The sequence below is a fragment of the Aedes albopictus genome, chromosome 2 (genome assembly GCF_035046485.1).
Source record: "Aedes albopictus strain Foshan chromosome 2, AalbF5, whole genome shotgun sequence".
Classification (NCBI taxonomy): Eukaryota; Metazoa; Arthropoda; class Insecta; order Diptera; family Culicidae; genus Aedes; species Aedes albopictus.
In genome coordinates, this window is record NC_085137.1 from 142,999,559 (window position 1) to 143,022,806 (window position 23,248).

Sequence of the window (23,248 nt, forward strand, 5' to 3'; positions counted from 1 at the left end):
GTATCGTCTTCGGCTAAGTTCTTCAGGAAGTCAAGAGCTATCTAATGACTTACCATTTTGTTTGTAATTTCGCCGCTAGGTGACGCTAGTTGTCAAGTAAAGTTTCAAACTTCTCTAGCTCGCGATCCAGATCAGATAGAAAAGTGCCGTCTTCGTCAGAGTTTTTCGGGAAGTAAAAACCTATCTGGTGATTCAACATTTAGTTGTTGGTTTCACCGTTAGTTGTCAAGTAATGTTTCAAACTTCTTTAGCTCGCGATCCAGATCAGATAGAAAAGTGTCGTCTTCGGCAAAGTTCTTCAGGAAGGCAAGAACAATCTTGTAATGTAACAATTAGTTTGTAATTTCGCCGCTAGGTGACGCTAGTTGTCAAGTTAAGCTTCAAACTTCTATAGCTCGTGATCCAGATCAGATAGAAAAGTGCCGTCTTCGTCAGAGTTTTTTCAGGAAGTTAAAACCTATCTGGTGATTCAACATTTAGTTGTTGGTTTCACCGTTAGTTGTCAAGTAAAGTTTCAAACTTCTTTAGCTCGCGATCCAGAGCAGATAGAAAAGTGTCGTCTTTAGCAAAGTTTTTTAAGAATTCAAAACCTCAGTGGTGATTCAACATTTAGTTTATGGTTTCGCCGCTAGGTGACGCTAGTTTTTAAGTAAAATCCTCTAGCTCGCGATCCAGAGCAGATAGAAAAGTGTCGTCTTCGTCAAAGTTCTTCAGGAAGTCAAGAGCTATCTAATTAAATAACAGTTAGTTTGTGATTCCACCGCTAGGTGGCGCTATTTGTCAAGTAAAATTTTAAACTTCTCTGACTCGCTATTTAGAGCAGATGGAAAAGTGTCGTCTTCGGCAAAGTTCTACAGGAAGTCACAAGCTATTTAGTGAATTAACAATTAGTTTGTGATTTCGCCGCTAGGTGGCGCTAGTTGTCAAGCAGGGTTCCTGATTTCCACTTTTCATTTTCTTCTACATTTGAAGGTAGTCAGCAGCGAACGGTTGTCGCTTTAGTTTGTGTGTTTGCTTGTCTCTATCTTGGGATCTAGAGCAGATAGAAGACGGTCGTCTTGGGCAAAGTTCTTCAGGAAGTCAATAGCAATCTGATGATTCAAGAATTAGTTGCATGAAGGGCTTGCATTTATAAGAAAAATGAAATCTTTTGTCGTTTTGTTTCGCTCTTCGCTCAAGTGCGCTAAGCAACGAAGCACAGACAAACAGGCGTAATTTTTGGAGGAAATTCATCAAAAACTTTAGCACGGTATATTTTTTATGAGCACACAGATTAGAATAACTAGCCACAGAAGTCCAATATCGCGACTGTTCGTGTGACAAACATCTAGTTTGCCACGCCCTTACAGCATCAGTAGCGGTACTAGAAGTGTCAAACAAATTGTGTTTACTAAATCAAGTGATGCTCTTCAAGCTGGACACTTAAAAACAATCAATTATTACAATAAAAGTAATTAATTTAATTAAATAGGAAAAGTGACTATAGCGCCATTGGAGTTCTAGTGTAATTCTATTGCACACAGCCACCTGTTCAAAGAACCGCTCGAGATACTGTCGATTGCATGATTCAGCAACGTGTACACTGGCAAACGTCAAAACGATCGCACACTAGCGCCTCTGGTGGAAGGATAGTGGAAATTAAATGAAATTTGAATTGATATTTAAATGCACGTGCCAAGCCATGTTTAAGAGTGTTACGTCTGTTTGTCTGTGGACGGAGTCTATGTTGTCGCACAGTAACACACAAATATGAATTTCAATATATGTACAAAAAAGTTTGCATCTGAGATCAAACATCGCACCTCTGAATTGTCAATCCTTCCCAAGTAACGCACTTGTCACATAAAAGTTACAGCAGCAGGTTTTTGTCCCGCCCTTATGTGACAAGCGTGTTACTTGGGATTACTATTAAGCAGCAGAAGTATTGCGGTGCAGTAATAGCATACGCGCTGAAACACCAATAAATGCTACTTCCTAGTGGCGTTTCCTTGGCCGGTCGCCGCTCGTTTACAAGGAACAAAAAGGATGACAAAAACGTTGGTGGTCGACTATTTATCATTGAAGTTTATCCTCGGGTTCATCGTGGAACCCTTTACCGGCAATGAAAAAGCTAGTCGTCAATGTTGTTCTATCATTGTTTTTTTTCTTTGCGCGGCGGTTTTCACACTTTTCTATCTGCTCTGGATCGCGAGCTAGAGATGTTTGAAACTTTACTTGACAACAAGGATCGGTATATTCGCTTCACTCCATTCATATTCATTCCTCTTTGCTGAAGCGAATCGAGAAAGATGCAGCAAACGGATAGTCGTGATCAAACATGCAACCCTATCACCAGTGGGAAACGATGCGCAAATTGTTTGACTTCGATATTCGTTGCCGTTCGTCGCAGTTTCGATCGCACGCGAATGAATGAATGGCGAATGGTGAAGAATGCTGGTGAGTGATCGAAGCGGCTATTATCATAACTTGAAGAGAATTTTTGCAGGTAATGCATAAGTTTTTAGTGTATTATTGTTGAAATGCTAGATTAGCAAAGATTATAATGAACATTTTTTGAAAACATAAAAAATCGTATGCACAAAATCACTCGTATCACTCACGAATCGCATCACCGCTCGATCGCTTGCGATGCGAATGTGGACGAATGAGTAATTTCCAAGTGTGGCTTCCCACCGTTCGCCGGAGTTTGCTGTCGTCGCTGACAAGCAAACACACAAACTAAAGCGACAACCGTTCGCTGCTGACTACCTTCAAATGTAGAAGAAAATGAAAAGTGGAAATCAGGAACCCTGCTTGACAACTAGCGCCACCTAGCGGCGAAATCACAAACTAATTGTTAATTCACTAAATAGCTTGTGACTTCCTGTAGAACTTTGCCGAAGACGACACTTTTCCATCTGCTCTAAATAGCGAGTCAGAGAAGTTTAAAATTTTACTTGACAAATAGCGCCACCTAGCGGTGGAATCACAAACTAACTGTTATTTAATTAGATAGCTCTTGACTTCCTGAAGAACTTTGACGAAGACGACACTTTTCTATCTGCTCTGGATCGCGAGCTAGAGGATTTCACTTAAAAACTAGCGTCACCTAGCGGCGAAACCATAAACTAAATGTTGAATCACCACTGAGGTTTTGAATTCCTAAAAACTTTGCTAAAGACGACAATTTTCTATCTGCTCTGGATCGCGAGCTAAAGAAGTTTGAAACTTTACTTGACAACTAACGGTGAAACCAACAACTAAATGTTGAATCACCAGATAGGTTTTTACTTCCTGAAAAAACTCTGACGAAGACGGCACTTTTCTATCTGATCTGGATCGCGAGCTATAGAAGTTTGAAGCTTAACTTGACAACTAGCGTCACCTAGCGGCGAAATTACAAGCTAATTGTTACATTACAAGATTGTTCTTGACTTCCTGAAGAACTTTGCCGAAGACGACACTTTTCTATCTGATCTGGATCGCGAGCTAAAGAAGTTTGAAACATTACTTGACAACTAACGGTGAAACCAACAACTAAATGTTGAATCACCAGATAGGTTTTTAAATAGAAATACTCTAGAACTCCAATGGCGCTGTAGTCACTTTTCTCATTTAATTGTTTTAATAACTTTATTTGCAATAATTTACTATTTTTAAGTGGCCATCTTGTAGAGGGCCTTTTGTTTTGGTAAATAAATTTAACTTGACACTTCTAGTACCACTGCTGACGCTGTAAGGGCGTGGCAAACTAGATGTTAGTCACACGAACGGTCACGACATTGGACTTCTGTGGCTAGTTATTCTACTGGTTTTTACTTCCCGAAAAACTCTGACGAAGACGGCACTTTTCTATCTGATCTGGATCGCGAGCTAGAGAAGTTTGAAACTTTACTTGACAACTAGCGTCACCTAGCGGCGAAATTACAAACTAAATGTTAAGTAATTAGATAGCTCTTGACTTCCTGAAGAACTTAGCCGAAGACGATACTGTTCTATTTGCTCTGGATCGCGAGCTAAAGAAGTTTGAAATTTTACTTAACAACTAGTGGCACCTAGCGGCGAAATCACCAACTAAATAGTGAATCACCAAATAGGTTTTTACTTCCTGAAAAACTCTGACGAAGACGGCACTTTTCTATCTGATATGGATCGCGGGCTAGAGAAGTTTGAAACTTTACTTGACAACTAGCACCACCTAGCGGCGAAATCACAAACTAATTGGTTAACCACCAGATTGTTCTTGACCTACTGAACAACTTTGTCGAAGACAGCACTTTTCCAAATCAAGTAGATCTTGAGATATGGCAAGCGATAACTTATGAGTACTTCTACTGGCGAGTGAACATAAGCAACCACTTCTACATAGCGCCTCTATCGGCCAAATTGCCAACTAATTGGATGTTAGTTCGCATTGTGTGGTAGATCTATTCTAGTACTCCAACTTTGCCAAAGAAAGTATGGTGCTATCTTGTAATACTCCTGATATATTCGCTCACACCCTCAATTAGGCGAAACCCCATAAGCTCTGGGATTCCTACAACACGGATTCCTACTGCACCCCTGAACTAACCGTGTAGTAGGAGTCTAGACTGTATTGCGTTCGTCACTGGATAGCCCGTGGTCCACCCAACAAATTTGTCGAAGACACCACCTACTTAAATTATCACGTTATTGAGATACACACATATACGTTTGTAAGTTTGCATCCAGTTTGTATGCACACTAGCGCCGCCTATCGGTTGAATTCCTACTTACTTGGTTCGTCACTGGATAGCCCGTGGCCCAGCCAACAACTTTGTCGAAGACACCACACAGTTAAATTATCACGTTATTGAGATACACGCATATACGTTAATACTATTGCATGTAGTTTGTATGCACACTAGCGCCGCCCAGCGATGGATTTGCCAATGATTTAGTTCATCACTGGACAGCTCTTGACCATGCCAACAACTTTGCCGAAGATACCAAGTTTTTATAAAGCAATATCGCAAGAATCTTTACAATCCTAACTATCTCATTTTTATCAGGTACTTGCGTCTCCATCCAGCGACGGGTGGTAACGCCGCAGATGGCTGTTACCACCCTCTTCAACATGCAAAACGTGCAGTGATGCCAATTGAAGAAGTTAGAAATCATGCGAATAAAATGTCCATTGTTTCGAAATTTAATAACGCCCTTATCTTAAGTGCAACTAAAAAGTTGTCTTCTAACAAAATGTTCCCTAATATATGCACTAAATCTTCAGGGGGGGAGCGGATTTTTAGAGTTGCTTTAATGTGTCTTTTTCTTCAAAAGTTTGAAAAGTTGGATTTCCCCATACTGAAAAATTAAAATTCCCATATAAAACTTCAAGTCGATTGCGGACTAGCTTACCGATTTTTTAGAATTTTCAAATTTTGCAGGGCTTCATTTGGATCCATTTGCAACCATTTGTGACTATTCGGGATTGTGTATTCGCAATTTTGCAAAAATCGACACGGCCTACTGTACACCCGCCTGAAACGCGAAGCAGCAAAGGTCGGACTGGTGGTGAATGCCTCAGAAACAAAGTACATGCTGGTAGGCGGAACCGAAAACGACCGGATCCGTCTGGGTAGGAATGTTACGATAGACGGGGATACTTTCGAGGTGGTGGAGGAATTCGTCTACCTCGGATCCTTACTGACGGCTGACAACAACGTGAGCCGAGAAATTCGGAGGCGCATCATCAGCGGAAGTCGGGCCTACTACGGGCTCCAGAAGAAACTGCGGTCGAAAAAGATTCACCCACGCACCAAATGCACCATGTACAAAACGCTAATAAGACCGGTGATCCTCTACGGGCCAGTGGGGTGACACAGCTGTCAAACTCGGTACATCGGTGCTTCACCCATCATCGTTTTTGGTACGGCGCGTTTTGGTACCCACTTTCTGGTCGGTTTACCCTAACTTGTTCCTGATTTTCGGGTGTGTGGATCGTGTGTTGCTAGTGCTTATTTCGGAAATTACACATTTCGAACGAACTCGTTGTTTTTGATTATTGTTTCCCTTTCTTTATCGCTTTGCACGATATTATATGTGGCAGCGAAGCAGTGTCGATGTTTCCAGCGCATTTTTTCCATGAATTAAGCAATCAAAACAAAAACATTGGACGCCATGTTTAATCGAATGCTGGGTAGATGATTTTGGCCCTTCGTCATCCCCCTGCTACGGGCACGAGACATGGACCATGCTCGAGGAGGACCTGCAAGCACTCGGAGTTTTCGAGCGACGCGTGCTAAGGACGATCTTCGGTGGTGTGCAGGAGAACGGTGTGTGGCGGAGAAGAATGAACCACGAGCTCGCTGCACTTTACGGCGAACCCAGCATCCAGAAGGTGGCCAAAGCCGGAAGGATACGGTGGGCAGGGCATGTTGCAAAAATGCCGGACAACAACCCTGCAAAGCTGGTGTTTGCAACGGATCCGGTTGGCACAAGAAGGCGTGGAGAGCAGAGAGCACGATGGGCGGACCAGGTGGAGCGTGACTTGGCGAGCATTGGGCGCAACCGAGGATGGAGAGCGGCAGCCACGAACCGAGTATTGTGGCGTACTATTGTTGATTGGCGCAGTATCATAACGTCCGAGGCCATAATGTCCCAGGACTTTATGGCGCATTTTTTCGGGGCATAACGTCCAAACATGTAAGTGTGTCACGAAGTCCAAGGAAAGAAGGCACATAGGATATTAAGACGCACCCTAACTTTTGGATGTTATTTCGCAAAAAAATGCGACTTACCGACCGGGACAGTATGGCCTCGGACGTTGTGATCCGGCCCCTTGTTGATTATGTCTTATCTTAAGGCCGCACGGGACGACGTGTAATTTTTCCTATCTTCCCTCTCTTTCTAACAATTTGCCTCGCGATTTTGAAGAAGCAAATATCAATTTCCACTGCACTGACGTAGCTGAAACTTTAGTCGATTGTGCACCACAAGTGAGCAAATGAACGATCAAATTTCTAGTCAATAATATGAAGTAGAAGTTGAGATTTGCTTCTTACTAACAACAGAGCAATGGCGGACGTCCGGCCTTAATGATGTTGAACAAATAAATGTATGTATGTATGTCTGTCTCCTTCTACGCGTGTCAGGATGACGCTCTCTCAATGACTGACTACAGGCTTTCGGTGCTTGGCTTGGGTAAAGTTACTAGTATTGATGCTCCTAACGCGTCGATATCAGTCTTGGTCCACTTTACCACGCCAAACCTGCATGTCTGGCACAGCAAACTTGTTGATCATCTACTCCTAGTTGCCAGTTTACAGCTGGTCTGTGCTCCTCAGACCACACAATGGAAGAACAGATCCAACAACTTCTTATTGATAACTGTATTGCGAATACAGATGTAAGTTGCAAGAAGCTGAGAAGCCGCTTTGCCTTCAACCATGTTTCAACGAGTTTTCTTCTTTCGTTGACGCGGAAACTACTTCGGCGAATATGGATAGACCTCCATTTGGCGATTCCGAAATCCATCCGGATGCCGCTGCTGGCTACCGTCATCAGTCGCGACAGTTGTTGCAGTTTCTGTACCGATTCCCCAAACAGCTTAAGGTCGTCCACTAAAAAGTGTTGCTAGTTTTTGTACTCCTTCTTTTACTTTAATTGATAGCCATAGTTGCGTTGGTTGAGTGCTCAGCGGGTTTACGGTCATGCTGAACTATACCTAGGGTGACCATAGGGGCTGTCCATAAACCATGTGGTCAAATTCTTTGGGCTTCTTTGGGCAACATGAAAATCGATTAATCGATTCGCCTACTTCTACTGTATAAATCGATTAGCCTTGGTTCGCAATGTGGCAATCCAGTTCTCCAAATGTCGCATCCACACCAGTTTTTGTATATCAGCGTCTTTAAAACGACCACCACTGTACGATACACAGTCTACTGTAGATCCTCGAGATTCTGTACCGCCTTCTTATGTGGCAAAATAAATGTCCTGGTTGGGGATGCTTATTGAACTTCTAAGTCGATACGAAGGAATGCAATCTGGAATTTAAAAACTTTTTTGGAATTTCAAATTACCCCAACAATGTCAAATCCAGTCTCCCTGAATTATTCTCTATTATCCTCTTTTTTCAGAAAAACGCAGTACTGTATTTATCGAGATTATGCCCGGGCCAGAAGTCGGAGCGCATCTTCATGGACTGGTGTTGGTGGATCCTCGGTGGGCTTCCGTTTCCGCACCTGGTGCGGGTGATGGACTGCTTCTTCCACGAGGGCATCAAGGTGTTCTACCGGGTTGCTCTCGCCATCCTCATTCTCTTTCACAAATACTCGGCCACCACCAATTCCGAGTGGGACGCCGACACAATCAAGAACGACATCGACAATGCGCTACCAAAGTTCTGCAAAAACATCCCGGTCTCGCCGGCCAAGCTCCTGCGGACGGCTTTTAGTATAAGAGCACTTAGGTAACTGAGCCGGTGATTTTCCAGTAGTTTTATTTCTAACGTTCTTTCCCTCTCCCTCCCCGCACAGTTCAACCTACATATCTAGGATTTTTCTAAAGACTGAAATGGTACTAAAGAGTAAGTCAGTTCTTAGTGGTTCGAAGCAGATGGTAAGATCACGTTCTAGCGATAATTTACCAACGAGTCAATCCCAAGTCAACGTACAAATGATGTCACATACACTAACCATTAGAGAGGTGAGTACACCCGAGCCATCCGAAGTGGTTGAGGTTCGATATTTTCCACACCGTTTTTTTTCCTCTTTTCCTGTTCCTTGGTTGAGGTTTACTGACACTGACATCGGCTTGCCGGTGGCTGGCGCTTTATTCCGAATAATAACATTCTCACTTTATTGGAAAACTTCTCCGGTGGTGGCTCCCGCCGCCATGTCATGTCCTATCATTTTTCTCCCGGATTCATCGCCAGCCAGCCGGCGGACGTGCCATAAATCCTTCATTTTCATCATCCTCCGGTTTTGTACAAAAAAAAAAGTTGTATATTTTCTCTCATTCTGTTTTCTGTTGTTCTTTCTCATACTCGGAATCTCGGTTATATGTACCTTCGCTTCCGTCGTAATTTCTCGCCCCGTTCGCCGGAATTGTACAATGACGCGAACGAACATTATCTAGAAGTTGATGAATGATCGGGATTCCTGTCAGCCGATGGTATGGGGTTTAATTATGTACTAATCCTTACAGTTTGATTTTTTTTACTGTAGTTTTTAACTAACCTCAATGTAACACGAATACGTATTGATGTTATACGGAGTATAGGTATATCCGAAGACGGCTAATAACAAGACAGACAGCTCCCACCCTGTCGCAGGCGACATGGTTGAAGCGCCCTCAACGATTCACAGGAACATTAGGAGATGATTGTGTGCGTGTACATGCTAATACATACACGGAACTTGTAGCATCGCACGCACACTTATTCATGATGTTGTTCCCTGAAGTCGTTTGCGGCGCTAGTGTGCTTGTAGCTCCCAAAGTATATGGAGCAAGAGGATAGATGTCTGTCTTGTTATTAGCCGTCTTCGGTATATCCCTATGTTTTTAGCTCTCAAAAGAATTGATATAGGAGGATGAATAGGACGTAATGTATTCGAAGAAGTGCAGAACATCCATATTAAGTACATGATGAGCAACTAACTTCAGAGTTGGCTCATTAGATGGCGCAAATTTTGTTGCTGCAAAGATTGCATAGGTATGACCGCAGTTTATGGGTCGAATTTCAAATCCTTTCCGGAGATTCTTCCGTATCGGCATTTTTCCAAGCCTTGAACCATTCTTTCCAAGATTGTTCATTGAGAATCTTCCATGATTCCTGAATTCCAACCGATTTCTCCTGGAATTTTTCAGTAGAATCCTGCAGAATTTCTTCCGTTATAGGACAGATCGGCGAAGTACTAGATTTGTAGTAATGAGCTGAATTTTAGTATGGTGAGGACAATTCTCCGTTTCTACAATGAAAAGGTGCAAAAAAGCGTGGGTATTATGGTTCCTTGTCTAATTTGATGCTGTTTGAGCAAAACTTTGGGCAACAGTGTTGTTGTTTTCTCCATTTCTTGCAACATAAACAACATAGTTATCCAAAGCATCAAATTAGGCAAGGAATCATAATACTCACGCTTTTTGCACCATTTCATTGCAGAAACGGAGAATTGACCTTCTCACCATACTAAAATTCAGCTCATTATTACAAATCTAGTACTACACCGAACGTGCCCCATTGCTCTCCTGGCTTAATTTACAAAACTGCAGATAACTTTTGATAGAAAAAAAGACATCTCTAATTTTTTGATATGTTATGTATAAATGTCTCAGCTTTCAATTGATGCAAAAGTTTTTAAAATCGGTGGTTGCCATCATGCTAAAAAAACGTTTTTCCTGGGGTTTTTCAAGATTTTTTTAAGTTTCGCTTGAGATTTCTCTTGCGGTTTCTTCCGGTTCTCTCAGAAGATTGCTTTTGGTGTTGGTCCTGGGAGGTCTCTCAGAGATTTTCTGGACTTTCCATCGTAGTTGTTTAAAGCATTTCTTGCAGTGTTCCTCCTGAGATTATTTAGAGATTTTTTGGCAGTTTTCCCATAAGTTTTTTCGGAATCCCTAACGAAAATTGCCCCGAGATTCTGAGTGTTCCTTTTAGTATTTCTTCAATAGTTGCTCCCGAAGTGATTCCATTCACTGTAAGAAATTCCTGGAGAAATATCCGAAGGAATCCAGGTGAAATTCTGCGTGACACTCCGCAAGACCTATAGGAGATATCTCGAGAGGAACTTCGGAAGAAATCGTGGGAAAAGCTGGGACATATCAGACAAAAGTTCTGGGAGTAAACCCGAAAGGAAATATTCAGAAAATTCCAGGAGGTACTCATAAAACCTATAAAAGAAATCCTGGGAGGAACTACGAACGAAATCCCGTGCGGAAATCCAAGAGAAACATCGAAAACGTCTCTGGAAGTAATGCATGGAATAACTTCTGCAACCATCTCACAAAAACCGCGAGAAAAACTGTTGGAAGCTATCACGGAAAACCGCTCTGGGAAATTCCTGAAGGAATTTAGACAAAATCTAGGAAGGAACTATTTATGGGAGTAAATACGTTTTAAGGTGAAGATATGACGAAGCCACAGCCTGAATTTTCAAGAGCACTAATCTGAAGAACCACGTGTCGGTTTGCGCTGAAAAGTTGATCGATTGGTTACCCGCTGGTGGTGACCAATCGATCAACTTTTCAGAGCAAACCGTCCAGTGGTTCTTCAGATTTGTGCTCTTGAAAATTCGGGCTGTGGCTTCGTCATATATTCACCTTAAAACCTTTGGATAGAAACATGGGAGAACTTGATAAATCCGAGTAAAATCTTTGGAAAACCTTCAGGAAAAAAATGATAAATTCAAGGAAGAACTCTGTGGTGAGAAGTTGTGAAATAATTTCAAGTAGAAATTGATGTAGAAATTCATGAAGGATTTAAGGCAGAAATATGAAGAAAATTCCAAGAGAAATGCACAAAGAAATTTCAGAACGATTTCCGGATAGATTTGCATTAAAATTTCCATCTTTGTCCAGTTTCATTACTGTGTATTAAGGAAATTAATGGTCATATAGTCTGTGGTATTCCTGGTTGGACGCCTGTAGGTTTTTTTTCTTGATTTTGTTTGTTATTCATTTTAAAAGAAATTTAAAATGTATTTCCGAGACTCCTTCCGGCTTTATTTCAGGAATTCAGGTATTCCTCCCAGATATTTTCAGCGTTTCCTTCAAAGGTTTTTTCCGGGTTTCTTATGATGTTTTTGCGAATTTCTCTCAACATTTTTTGATGTAATTCTTTCAACATTTTTTCTCGAGATTTCTTCAGCGATATCACCCGGGATACATTCCGAGATTCATTCTTTGGATCTTCCCGGGTTTTCTTTAAAGATTTCCCACAGGATTTCTTCTCGGGATTCCTTCAGGGACATTTCCCGACATTCCACCATAGATTGCTCTTTTCCGGGATTCCTAGTGGGATTCTGTCACGGGTTATTCCCGAAACTGCATCAGGCATTCCTTCAGGATTACGCCAGATTTTTTTTTTTTTCAAAGATTTCTTTAAGTATTTCTTCCGCTTTCCTTCATTGCTTCCTTCCGGAATTTGTTTATTTTATTCTTCAGAGATTTATCTTGCAATTCATTCAAGTATTCTTTCAAGGATTAGTTTCCGGGATTCCCTTGAGTAGTTGTTCTGAAGTTCCTTCTCAGATTCCGTCATTGATTTCTCAGGCATGTTTTTATTCTTCCCAACATTTATGTAGCGCGCCAATTGGATTTTCTCATTTTTCTCGTGGAATTTATTCAGAGACTCAAATCCACCTTTTGCGATTCCTTTTGGGATTTCTCCTGGGATTCCTTCATTGATTCATGTCAAGATTTCTACCGGTATTCTTCCATGGGTTATTTCTGAGACTACATAAAAAATTCCGACAGAATTCTTCCTGGGTTTTCTCCCGGGGGGATTTCTTCCTGGCTCCCATTACGAATTTCTCCATTGGTATATTCCTAAATGACATCATTTATGTTTTAGTTGTATCTTATAAGGATTCCCCCCAAGATTCGTTTAGGGAGATTTCTGGATATTCCTTCCAGGGTTCATTCTATTGATTATTTGGGGATGTCTGCAAGGATTAGAAGTTTCTTCTGTGTTTTTGTCATGGATCCCTTCAGGGATTTCTTCAGAGACTCCTTCTGGGATTCTTCCCGGGATTCCTTATGAGATTTCTCCTAGGATTCCTCCCGAGAATTCTTCGGAGATTCCTTCCAGAATCCTCCAGAAGTTTCTCCCGGGATTTATGCATTATTTTTTCTAGAGATTCTTTCTGGGAATCGTTCAGGGGCTCTTCCAAGTTGCTTCAGATATTCCTCTAGGATATTCCAAAGGATTTTTTTCTAGATTCTTTCTAGGAACACTGCCAGTTTCGACTGGAATTCCTGTAGGGATTTCTCCCGGGATGAATTCTTTCAGGTATTCCTTCCGATATTTATTTAGGTATTCCTTGAAAGATTTCTTCCGCGAGTTATTTATTGTTCGTGGATTTCCGGTAGATATTTCGCTAGGGATCCTTTCAGAGATTTCTCCCGAGATAAGAAAAAAATCCGGATATTATTTCAAGAATTTATCCATAAATCCTTTCAAGGCCCTTTCATGGAGAGTTCCCGGGATTTCTTCCCAGGTTTCCTCTTGGATTCCTTCCTAGGTTTCCTTTGGGATTCCTTTCGGGGTTTCTTTAGGCTGCTCTCACAGACTCCTTTTGAAATTCTTCCATGGATTATTTCAGGATTCTTTCATATATTGCTCCCGGGTTTCCTTTCGGAATTTCTGCTAGATTCTTTCATTAAGTTCTCCTAGGATTCCTTCCGGAAACCTTCCCGGCATTCCTTCCAGGTATCTTGCAGAGATTCCTCCCGTAGTTTTTCGGCATTTCGGCATTTCTCCTGAAATTTTGAACTCCTTTTGAGATTCTTCCAGGAAACACTCCCAGATTTTTTTAGGGATTCCTTCAGGCTACTCTGCAGGAATTCCTTTAGGGATTTCTCCCGGGATCTCATGGATTCTTTATTCCCTCCGATATTTATACAGATATCCTTTCATAGATTCCTCCCTCTTTATTGATTATTTACGGAATTATTGTACGGATCTCGCTTAAGATCCTTTCAGGGATTTCTTCTGAGATTTTCTCAGGGAATCCTGACATTCTTTCAATGAACCCTCTAGGAGTTATTTCAAGACTCCTTCGTAGAGAGTTCTCGCGATTCCTTCCTAAATTTCTCTAGGCTTCCTTCCGGGATTATTTATTCCAGTATGCCGTCAGAGATTCCCCTTGGAATTATTACATGGATCACTTTAGGATTCTTTCATAAATTGCTCCCGGGATTCCTTCTGGGATTTCTGCTGGGATTCCTGCTGCATTCCTTCTATGTTTTCTCTAGAGGTTCTTTCCATGAATCTTCCCGGGCTTCCTCGCAGGATTATTTCCGACATTCCTTTTGGGGTTTCTCTCGGGATTACAGCCGAAATTTCTTCCGGGGTTTTCCTGATACTGGATTCCTGGACAATATGCTACAAGAGGTAGGAAAATGTTTTGGATTCTTCTTACAAAAAGATCCTAGACCAACTTGGAATCGAACCCACATCCACCCAGCATTTTCTTACTGAATAAAAAAGATTGGTTTACATCAAATAAAACTGGGAATACGCTCACAGAGAAAAATATTTTTTTTTAAATAGACATTTCTGTAGTGAGAGTTGTCTTGCATCTATACGGATCAGAATGTACTGCCCCTATTCGCATAACAGTTCCATTTTTATTGGGTAACATAACAGTCCATCTTTGTTGTTCACATGGGACTGTTGCGTGCATTGGGGCAGTGTAATGATATTATAAAAGTTGTGCTGATATAGAACTAAAGAGAATTATCAGATGGAACTCCATCATAGACTTCCAATTTGTTCGTGAAATCATGTTCATTTTGTTGGAACTTGACTGTTGATAACCAATGTTTATGTATATTGAAATTGTGAGACACCTGGGGCGTTGACGGGTTAAGGCTGCTTAAAATTCAATTTTGAACAAAATCGATGACATATTTTTTAAATTTTAATTCACTCTAGCTTTTGATATTTTTTTTTAGATTATTTAATCATCCAAGATCAAAGTTAGGTATAATACTTAATCCTTTGGGTCGTTTTGAACCCCTAACTTGAGACAGAACGCAGAAGTCACAGGCTTGTACGAATTTAGGTTCTCTTTGGCTTAAATAAAAGGGTCTAATGTCTCGTTTTGAATAGATCGTAGAAATCCGGATTCGGTCTAGAAATGAATCTGTTACATCTGAGAAAACTTCTATGTGAAACATGTTCAAGCTTTGAATTTGCACTAGCCAAATATAGTCGGTACTACTCAAGTTTTGTTGAAAAGGCTCGCACATGGACTATAAACAATGGTCTACTAAACAATAACTGAATTGGTTGGAAGACAACAAAGAAATTTCGGTGGATCGTTAGTTTTCTACACAAACTTTTTAATTGCTATCGTAAAAAATATTGATAAATTATATTTAAATTAAATAGGGGAAATCACCTATTCTCGGCCGTTTTGATCTCTTCGTCTTTGGGGGTTTCTTGAAACCTATTGAACTCAGATTTGGTCTCAAATCTTTCCCAAGTAAGCTAAATTATATGGCCAAGTATCAGGCAATTTGACTGACAAAAACCCCCCATGACGAAGAGAATAAACCTGCCGATAATACCCATTGTCACCCTATTGTAGTGACGTGTTATTATTTTTAGGTTTCCTTGTATCTTTTAAATTTCTGTAACTAAGTTTAAATTTTAGAATGAATCGGAGTATTGGCACTATTCAGCATGCAGGACACATCCTATCTGTCCAAGACCTGAATTACATACCTATACAATTGTTTGTAACTGTGTATAATGTATATAGGGAGTCTCCTAAACATGCATCTTACTAATTCTTGTTTTTCTAATGTTCTATTTCACGCTGCTTCTTAATGGGATATACTATGGCATACAATTAACTTCACTAATTCAACATTGATCGTCGAAACGAATCCCACCATCGATAAAATCTCCTTCTGCTGTGAAACTTATTTCAAAATTTACCATACCGGGGTCACCCATCCTTATATGAATATCCGATTTGCACAATCGTTTAAACCGTAAATCCTTTTCCCGCCCAATGCGACTCGGTTTTGCTTTGATGTGGGTGTTTCATACCGGGGGCCTTGCTTTTTCATTAATCGGATTCGGAAATGTGTACACTCGTCCGGGGTCGGCGTTTGCAGGGTGCCCACTCACCGGATGTGAGAGTTTTATCGATGGGAGTTTTCCCAACCCAAGCAATAAAGAGTAAAGTTTGTGATCAGGATGACGTAAGTGTGTTCGTTCATATGTTGTGTACTTTTGTGTTTAACGCTTGTGTTGATTTGCTTTGTGCCTTCGTGGTAATGAATTTAGACAACTTCGGTGATTGTTGGTCGTAAATAAGATTTGGAAATGTTTGTCTAAATTCGTTTCTTATTGCGTTTTATTACATGCTTTCCTGATGCTTTTTATTCTACCATCAAAAGCATATCACAGTACGTTAATATTATTCTTCAAACGTGTTTTTCTTTCTCGTCTCATCCCACGAACCGCCCCTCAGCTTTTTACGCTTTGGTCCTGGCTGCCAGTTAGAATAACAATGTACCAGCCCGTACTGCTCTACACAACGGAGGAGCACGGATGCTCACTGACGACATTCTACGTACGAGTGGAGCAGCATGAACCCACACTGCTGATGATCAAAACCTGCAATAACGAGGTAATTGTTCCCATGTTCCCAGAATTCTGTGCACATAGGTAGTTATATTATTCTATCCACAGTAGTATGGGACAAATATCAAATCCTCGCTCCAGTCGACTTTTTAGATCCCATTTAGGTCCCATATGAACTGTGTAAAATTTCAGCGCAATCGGTAAAACTATAATTTAGCGCAAGCGGTTCAAAGTTTTCATAGGATTTACTATGGGAAAAGTTACACTTTCAGATAAAAAATCCCAGAGGTCGTCCCTTGTCTCCTTAATTCAAATCGATCAATGTTTCTTGTAGAAAAATCAATTATAAAACTTTCCTTCGAAGACTGCAAAACAATTGGATGCTTGTGGAAAAAGTTATTGATTTATTACCGATTAGTGATCCAATGAACGGCTTCTTGTTTTGTTTTATCAGCAGCACTGCTGCTGCCGTTGTTGCATGGGGTTGCGGGAGGCATCACCTCCCCCAGAAACAGCAGCAGCCAAGGCAGCAGCTACAGTGCTGCTAATAAAACAAAACAAAAAGCCGTTCATTGGATCACTAATCGGTAATAAATCAATAACTTTTTCCACAAGCATCCAATTGTTTTGCGGTCTTCGAAGGAAAGTTTCATAATTGATTTTTCTACAAGAAACATTGATCGATTTGAATTAAGGAGACAAAGGACGACCTCTGGGATTTTTTATCCGAAAGTGTAACTTTTCCCATAGTAAATCCTATGAAAACTTTGAACCACTTGCGCTAAATTATAGTTTCACCGATTGCGCTGAAATTTTGTACAGTTCATATGGGACCTAAATGGAATCTAAAAAGTCGACTGGAGCGAGGCTTTATTATTTTCATACAAGTGTGTACCACACTAATCCACAGGTGTTCGGTGCCTACTGTTCATCGCGGTGGTTCGAGCGTAACCTCAAGGACGACCGTGGCCAGCGGCAGGCGTACTTTGGCACCGGCGAAACGTTCCTTTTCTCTCTCTATCCGGAGCGCGCTAAATATCCCTGGGTCGGTATCGAGGGGGACAAGGGCCTCGGCCACGCATCGGAGCTGTTCATGGCCGCCGACTCCAAGATGATCACGATCGGGGGAGGGTGAGTTTTGTCATTTTGCTTATTTAGTTAGTTTAGTTCAACATCTTTACAAAGATTAGGCCTTCGTTAATGATTGTACGTCACTGAACTCGGTTGGCAACTGTTTTTTTTGAATATCAGAAACGTCCTTCATACATTTTCCAACTTGCCTCGTTCACTGTTTCATGTCGTTTCGCACTTCTACTTCTTTCTGGAAACGGACACCGGATTTTAATCTGATATGATCGGAAATACCGACGATGTCGACTAGGATTGAATCCAGGCCAGGGATGACATTCCGCACTGAAAATGTGCACAGTGCACCTCATTTTCATGTTAATGCTCAATTGAGAATGGCAAATGTTCCAGAATTAAAACAGCACTTTTCCCAAAATGATCCACAAATTGAAGAAAATAAGGATATCCGATTGTTTATTAGTCAACTATGACAATCGGACACGCTGGTTTTGTTTGCTTTTTCGTCATTCTGGAGAAAAGTGCTTTTTTCAGTTTTGGATAATATGCGATTCTTATTTGAGCCTTAAAACCGCGCACACTTGCACTCATACTGAAGAGCATGCAATCTCTGGTTGCCACCCATAGTTTGAGAAAGGTGGACCTACATATATGGTTTCGCTTTATGCTATTTATTCTCGCCTTAAGCGTTTTCCAATCGCTACAGATTTGTTTTTACTTAATCATTTATTTGAGGCTCATGCGGCAACAGGCATAATGGAGCCGAATTCAGTTAATTTTTTTTACAATTTTATGTTTTTGACTTATAAAATTATGTTAGTTTTGGGGAACCGTTAAACTCGCGGTTTGGTCGATGTTAGGGGGAACAAAAATATTTGTGGAAAGGATAGGGTGAGGAGGGCTTTTCGTTGACAGCATGCTGTGGCGTATTGCTGGTATCCAAAAATACTAAGCCCATTTGCTCTTTTTGAGCGTAGGCTAGTTGAATATCTGTAGAAATCAGCGCCAGGCAATCGCTCGTTCCTTTGCCTCTGCGGAAACCGAATTGAGTATCTAAAAGAAAGCCGTTCGATTCTATATGCTCAGCAACTTTGCAGAACATACAAATAAGGTAAAAATTTTGGATTAAAAGCTATAATAAAAATCAATTTCTGAGTGATTTTTAAAAATGTTTTTTTTTTATAATTCGTTAAAATAATCATAGCTCTTTACGAAGATTTTCTACAATTTTTTCATGTTCTAGAAAGTTGTTGAGCATACAAGAATACACAATTTTGCTGAACATTGTGACATTCTATCTCTTTAAATTAAGAAGTTATTAAATAATTTCAATATTTGATAATTGTTTGTATATTTACCATGACACATAAAGAATACACTTGCATACAAAAGTTTAAGCCATTTTCATATAGTAGAAATATGGTTGTTTCATTATTCGAAACTGTTCTCTGCGCCATTTTGCGCCGAAAAAAGTAACACGAGTTCAAAGTTACCCTATAAAAATCAGTAATTTGTAAATAACTTTGTTATTTCAAAAGCTAGCGTTTTTCGATGTTCAGCAAAAACATGTATTTTTACATTCCAAACAACTTTGTAGAAGACGCAAAAAATCTAAAAAATTCCGTTATAAAGTTATGATTAAATATGTGATTTCTAGTGGTCATGCATATACAACGCAATATATCTCGTAAAGTATGAGATTCAGCATAATGGCGTCTTTGACAAAGTTGTTCAAAATTGCATTTTACATTCTGCATTTTTTGAAAAAATATTTTTTGCATATCACTTGTAGGCGGATTGATCATTCAACTCTTTATGCCAAAAGATGCGCCTTGTCTAATGTAGAAACTTCTCCGAAGAAACTATCGCTAAAATCATGAAACGTTATTAAAAAAGCGCACGAAATCGGCAAAATAAAACACTGTGCAGTGTTGTTCTCAAGAATAGATTGAACAAATTCAAAAAGCGCCTCTTCGCGACGTCTGGGAGGCTTGTGAGCAAGTTGAACTTTATTCTATCCATTCCTGGGGCAGAGTTGTTACATGACAGAAGCGCGAGTGAGAATTCTAGCATCCAAAAGGGTGAATCCATCGCATTCCTTTCGGGCGGATAACGACGAATATTCGCTTGTACTTGGACCGAATCCGGGCAGACTTTCTTTGAGAAATCGAAAATCAAAATTTTCAAATTGAAATAGTCGCAAAGGTCATACATATATCAGGGTTGCGCGATTGTCGTCCTTCGGAGATCCCCAGGGTGTCCGTATGCATTAAAATCTCCCCAGGATCAACCAAGACGCAGGCATAGCACAGCATATTTCCACAAGATCTCTTCCAGATACTCTACTAGCACTGGGTGCTATGTACACACTGGCTATACTGATAATCGATACAGATCTGGTAATATTGCTGCTGTTCTTTTTAGTGCTGTCATTGTAAAGAGTTTATGCTTGCCTAGTTGCCTAGCTCAGAATCAATCTTAAGCAAAAAAGATCAACAACGATCAATCTTATGCAGACGTATGCAGAATGGTACAGCCCAAGTGGCATTAGTCCAAAAACCATACTATCATAAGGGGAATTTCTATCTAGGAAACCTTGTGAACCCAGTGTTCGGTATTTTCAGTAAAAATGAGATGGCAAACTCGCGTGTCATGCCTCGAGTCTGTGCGCTTGTCAACAACGCAATCGTTGCTACACTCGTCTCTGAATTAACCACAAGAGATGTATGTGCTGTCACAATTGATGTATCCGTTGAAAACCTCAACAGGAAATACGTATATTGTTTGGTTTATTTACGGCACGATGAACCAACCGCTACGGATGCATCTAACAAGTCATCGTATATTGTACTTCAGAAGGCCTTCCGCTGATTGTTAACTGTGATGCTAATGCTCACCATATCATCTGAAGCAGCTTGGACAATAACTTGAGAGGCTCCAGTTTGATGGAGTATTCAAGTAGTACACATATTGGATTACTTAACATAGGCAACCGCCCTACCTTCATGGTAAATATGTGCTAGAAAGGAAGTCTGGCCATCGTCACATTTTTTTTCTTTTACCTTTGAATGTTACTTCGCAAACTTTGCGCTTCAGGAATCATCGGTCAACCAACTGGTATCTCTTTACTGATATGGTTACGACCGAATGTCATGGATACTCACCATTCATTGACACTCCAAAAGATTCAGATGCTACCGTTGATACTATAACGTCCTTCATAATGGAGACTTTTGAAGAAGGTTGTCATCTTGTGATGACCGACCACAAGGGGAGCCCCTTGGTGGAACTCTGATTTGGCCAAGCTCAGGAAACAACGTAGAAAGAGTTGGAACATGCGACATTCGGCTGGATCGGAAGCTTTCAGGTAGGCTCGCAAGGCTTACCAGAAAACTCTACGGTCTGCTGAACAATCCGGCTGGAAAAACCTTTTTACAAATGTTTCCAGTTTGAGTGAAGCCAGTCGGTTGAACAAAATCATTGCAAAATCTAGGGATTTTCAAATAAGCGAACTTCGTTTGCCAAATGGGGGCCGTCCATATACCACGTGGACAGAAAAATCGTGATTTTTGACCCCCTCCCCCCTCCCAGTGGACAAGCGTGGACTTTTCACTGACCCCTACCCCCCTCCCCTAATGTCCACGTGGACTTCAGAAAAAAATATATCGATTTTTTTTATTTAAAAAAACAGTGATTTTCAAATTTTTAAAGCTATTTTTCTGAAAATGATGCAATGAATTATATATTTTTCTTAATTTTATATATTACGAATATTTTCGTATTACAAATTTTCTACATAGGCTACCATGGCTCTCTGAATGTTCAACCCATGATTGTCTCATATTTTTAGATGAATTTTATGCTTTTATATACTATCTATCAAAGATTGTATTTTTTTAGATCATTGCCGAAAAACATTTATTACAGCAACATTTTGAAAGTGCATATAGTATAGTTTTAAAACTCACTCATTGTGATATGATTTTGAAATTAATGTTCTATAAAATATTTTATATTTCAGAGGAAATAACCTGCAAAGTTTCTTCATTAAAAGTATATACAGATATATAGATAGAATTATAAATGATCAGTTCGAAATCCTGATAATCTTTCAAGAATGTTGTCATTATATTTCAAAATTGGTTTAAGTAGTTATTATTTTATCCTTTGAGTAGCCGTCGCGAACTAAAAACATGTTATGTTATAAAAATAATATAATAGATAACTGTCATGAAGTAGAATCACATCAATAATACAACATAATTTGTTGCACTGACGATTCTTTTTTTTCTTAAATCAATATTGTCCACGTGGACATTTGACAAACCCCCACCCCCTCTCCATGGACAAGCGTGGACTTTTCTCAGACCCCCTCCCCCCTCTAAGTTGTCCACGTGGTATATGGACGGCCCCATGGTGATTTCACTTCCTCTGATGAGGAAGTTTTGGAATGTTTATTCAGTACATACTACCCCGTATGTGTGGATATTACATCTTCGGATCAACCTGATGTCTTTTCTCGTGGTTATGATTCTCTAGCTTCGGCTCGGAGTACCTATCATAATCATTGGCGAATCTAGCTTTTTCTTTTTTTCTTTCTCACTCTCCTAAACAAACTCGAGAAAGAGCGGGATGCATCCTTCTCTATCTTGTGTTTGTTTAGGAGAGTGAGCAAGAAAAAAGAAAAAGCTAGATTCGCCAATGATCATATTCAAAGAATCGATTGAGTGGGCACTAAATTGCTTTGCTCCTTTCAAATCTCCTGGAGCAGATGAGATGTGTTCTATTTTGCTTCAGAAGGGATTTGATTATTTCAAATATGGTTGGACAAAACTACTTGTTTGCAGTTTTGCTACAGGGTATATTTAAAAATCCTGGTACGATGTTACTGTAAAGTTTATTCCAAAAGTGGGTCGTGCGTCGTATGAAGGAACAAAGAGTTTCAGACCTATCAATTTGATTTCTTCTCTTCTAAAATGTTTAGAACGTGTTGTCGATCATCATATCCACGATGTTCATCTGGCCAACATGCCTCTTCGTGTGAACCAACATGCTTACCAATGTGGAAAGTCCACTGTGACTCTTTTACACAAGGTTGTTTACGAAATTGAGAAAGCATTCACTCAAAAGCAATCTTGTTTGGGTGTTTTCTTAGATATCGAGGGTGATTTTGACAACGTCCCTTTCGATGCCATTTTGAAAGCCGAACGGAGTCATGCTACATCTTCAATGATTTCCAATTGGATTTACCAAATGCTCAAAAACTGACATCTCTTCTCGACATTGCATCAAGCAGTGATTAGGAAATTGAGTAAGGGGAAGTCTTATCCCCGCTTTTGTGGAATCTCGTAGCAGATACGCTATTGAGGCAACTCAGTAATAGCGGGTTTCCTACTTATAGTTTTGCTGACGACTACCTTACATTGTTAGTCGGTATGAGCATCAGCAATATCAGCATGCTTTTCGACTTGATGCAAAGCGCTCTTCAGGAAGTTGAGGATTGATGTAGCCAATATGGTCTCTCGGTAAAAGTAAAACATCTATTGTCCTTTTCACGGAAAGGCGAAATCGTGATGGCGTTCGATCTTTCCGTCTTTTTGGCTCGAAATCAATGTGACTGCACATGTTATGCACGTTGGACTTATTCTTGATACCTGGCCACCTCACATTGGATTCAGAATTAAGAAAGCTTGTATGGCCTTGTACTTTTGGTGACAACTGTTTTTGCTCCAAGTGATCACATGATTGCACTAAATTCCCTTCCCGGCAATAGTGGACATCTGATTATCTGAAGAGAAGTATTTCAGACAGCATCGTATGTTACACTGATGGCTTTCTTCTCGATAGTCGAGCTGGTGTCTACTCTCGTGAGTTAAGGTTTTATCAGTATTACTCACTTGG

General features: G+C 40.3%; 1 protein-coding gene across 3 annotated transcripts in view; it reads left to right on the plus strand.

The window, feature by feature from the left end:
* The window catches only part of LOC109398534 (GTPase-activating protein skywalker), a 175,743-nt gene that overhangs the window by 140,456 nt on the left and 12,039 nt on the right, over nt 1-23,248 (plus strand). The window contains exons 6-11 of one of the 3 annotated variants that reach the window (XM_029859134.2): nt 8,082-8,413; nt 8,481-8,649; nt 9,082-9,117; nt 15,790-15,876; nt 16,149-16,307; nt 17,172-17,392. In XM_029859134.2, coding sequence (XP_029714994.1) covers nt 8,082-8,413; nt 8,481-8,649; nt 9,082-9,117; nt 15,790-15,876; nt 16,149-16,307; nt 17,172-17,392 — 1,004 coding nt within the window. The remainder of the gene's footprint in view (nt 1-8,081; nt 8,414-8,480; nt 8,650-9,081; nt 9,118-15,789; nt 15,877-16,148; nt 16,308-17,171; nt 17,393-23,248) is intronic. The other 2 variants (XM_029859135.2, XM_062850570.1) reach the window with 2 other exon arrangements.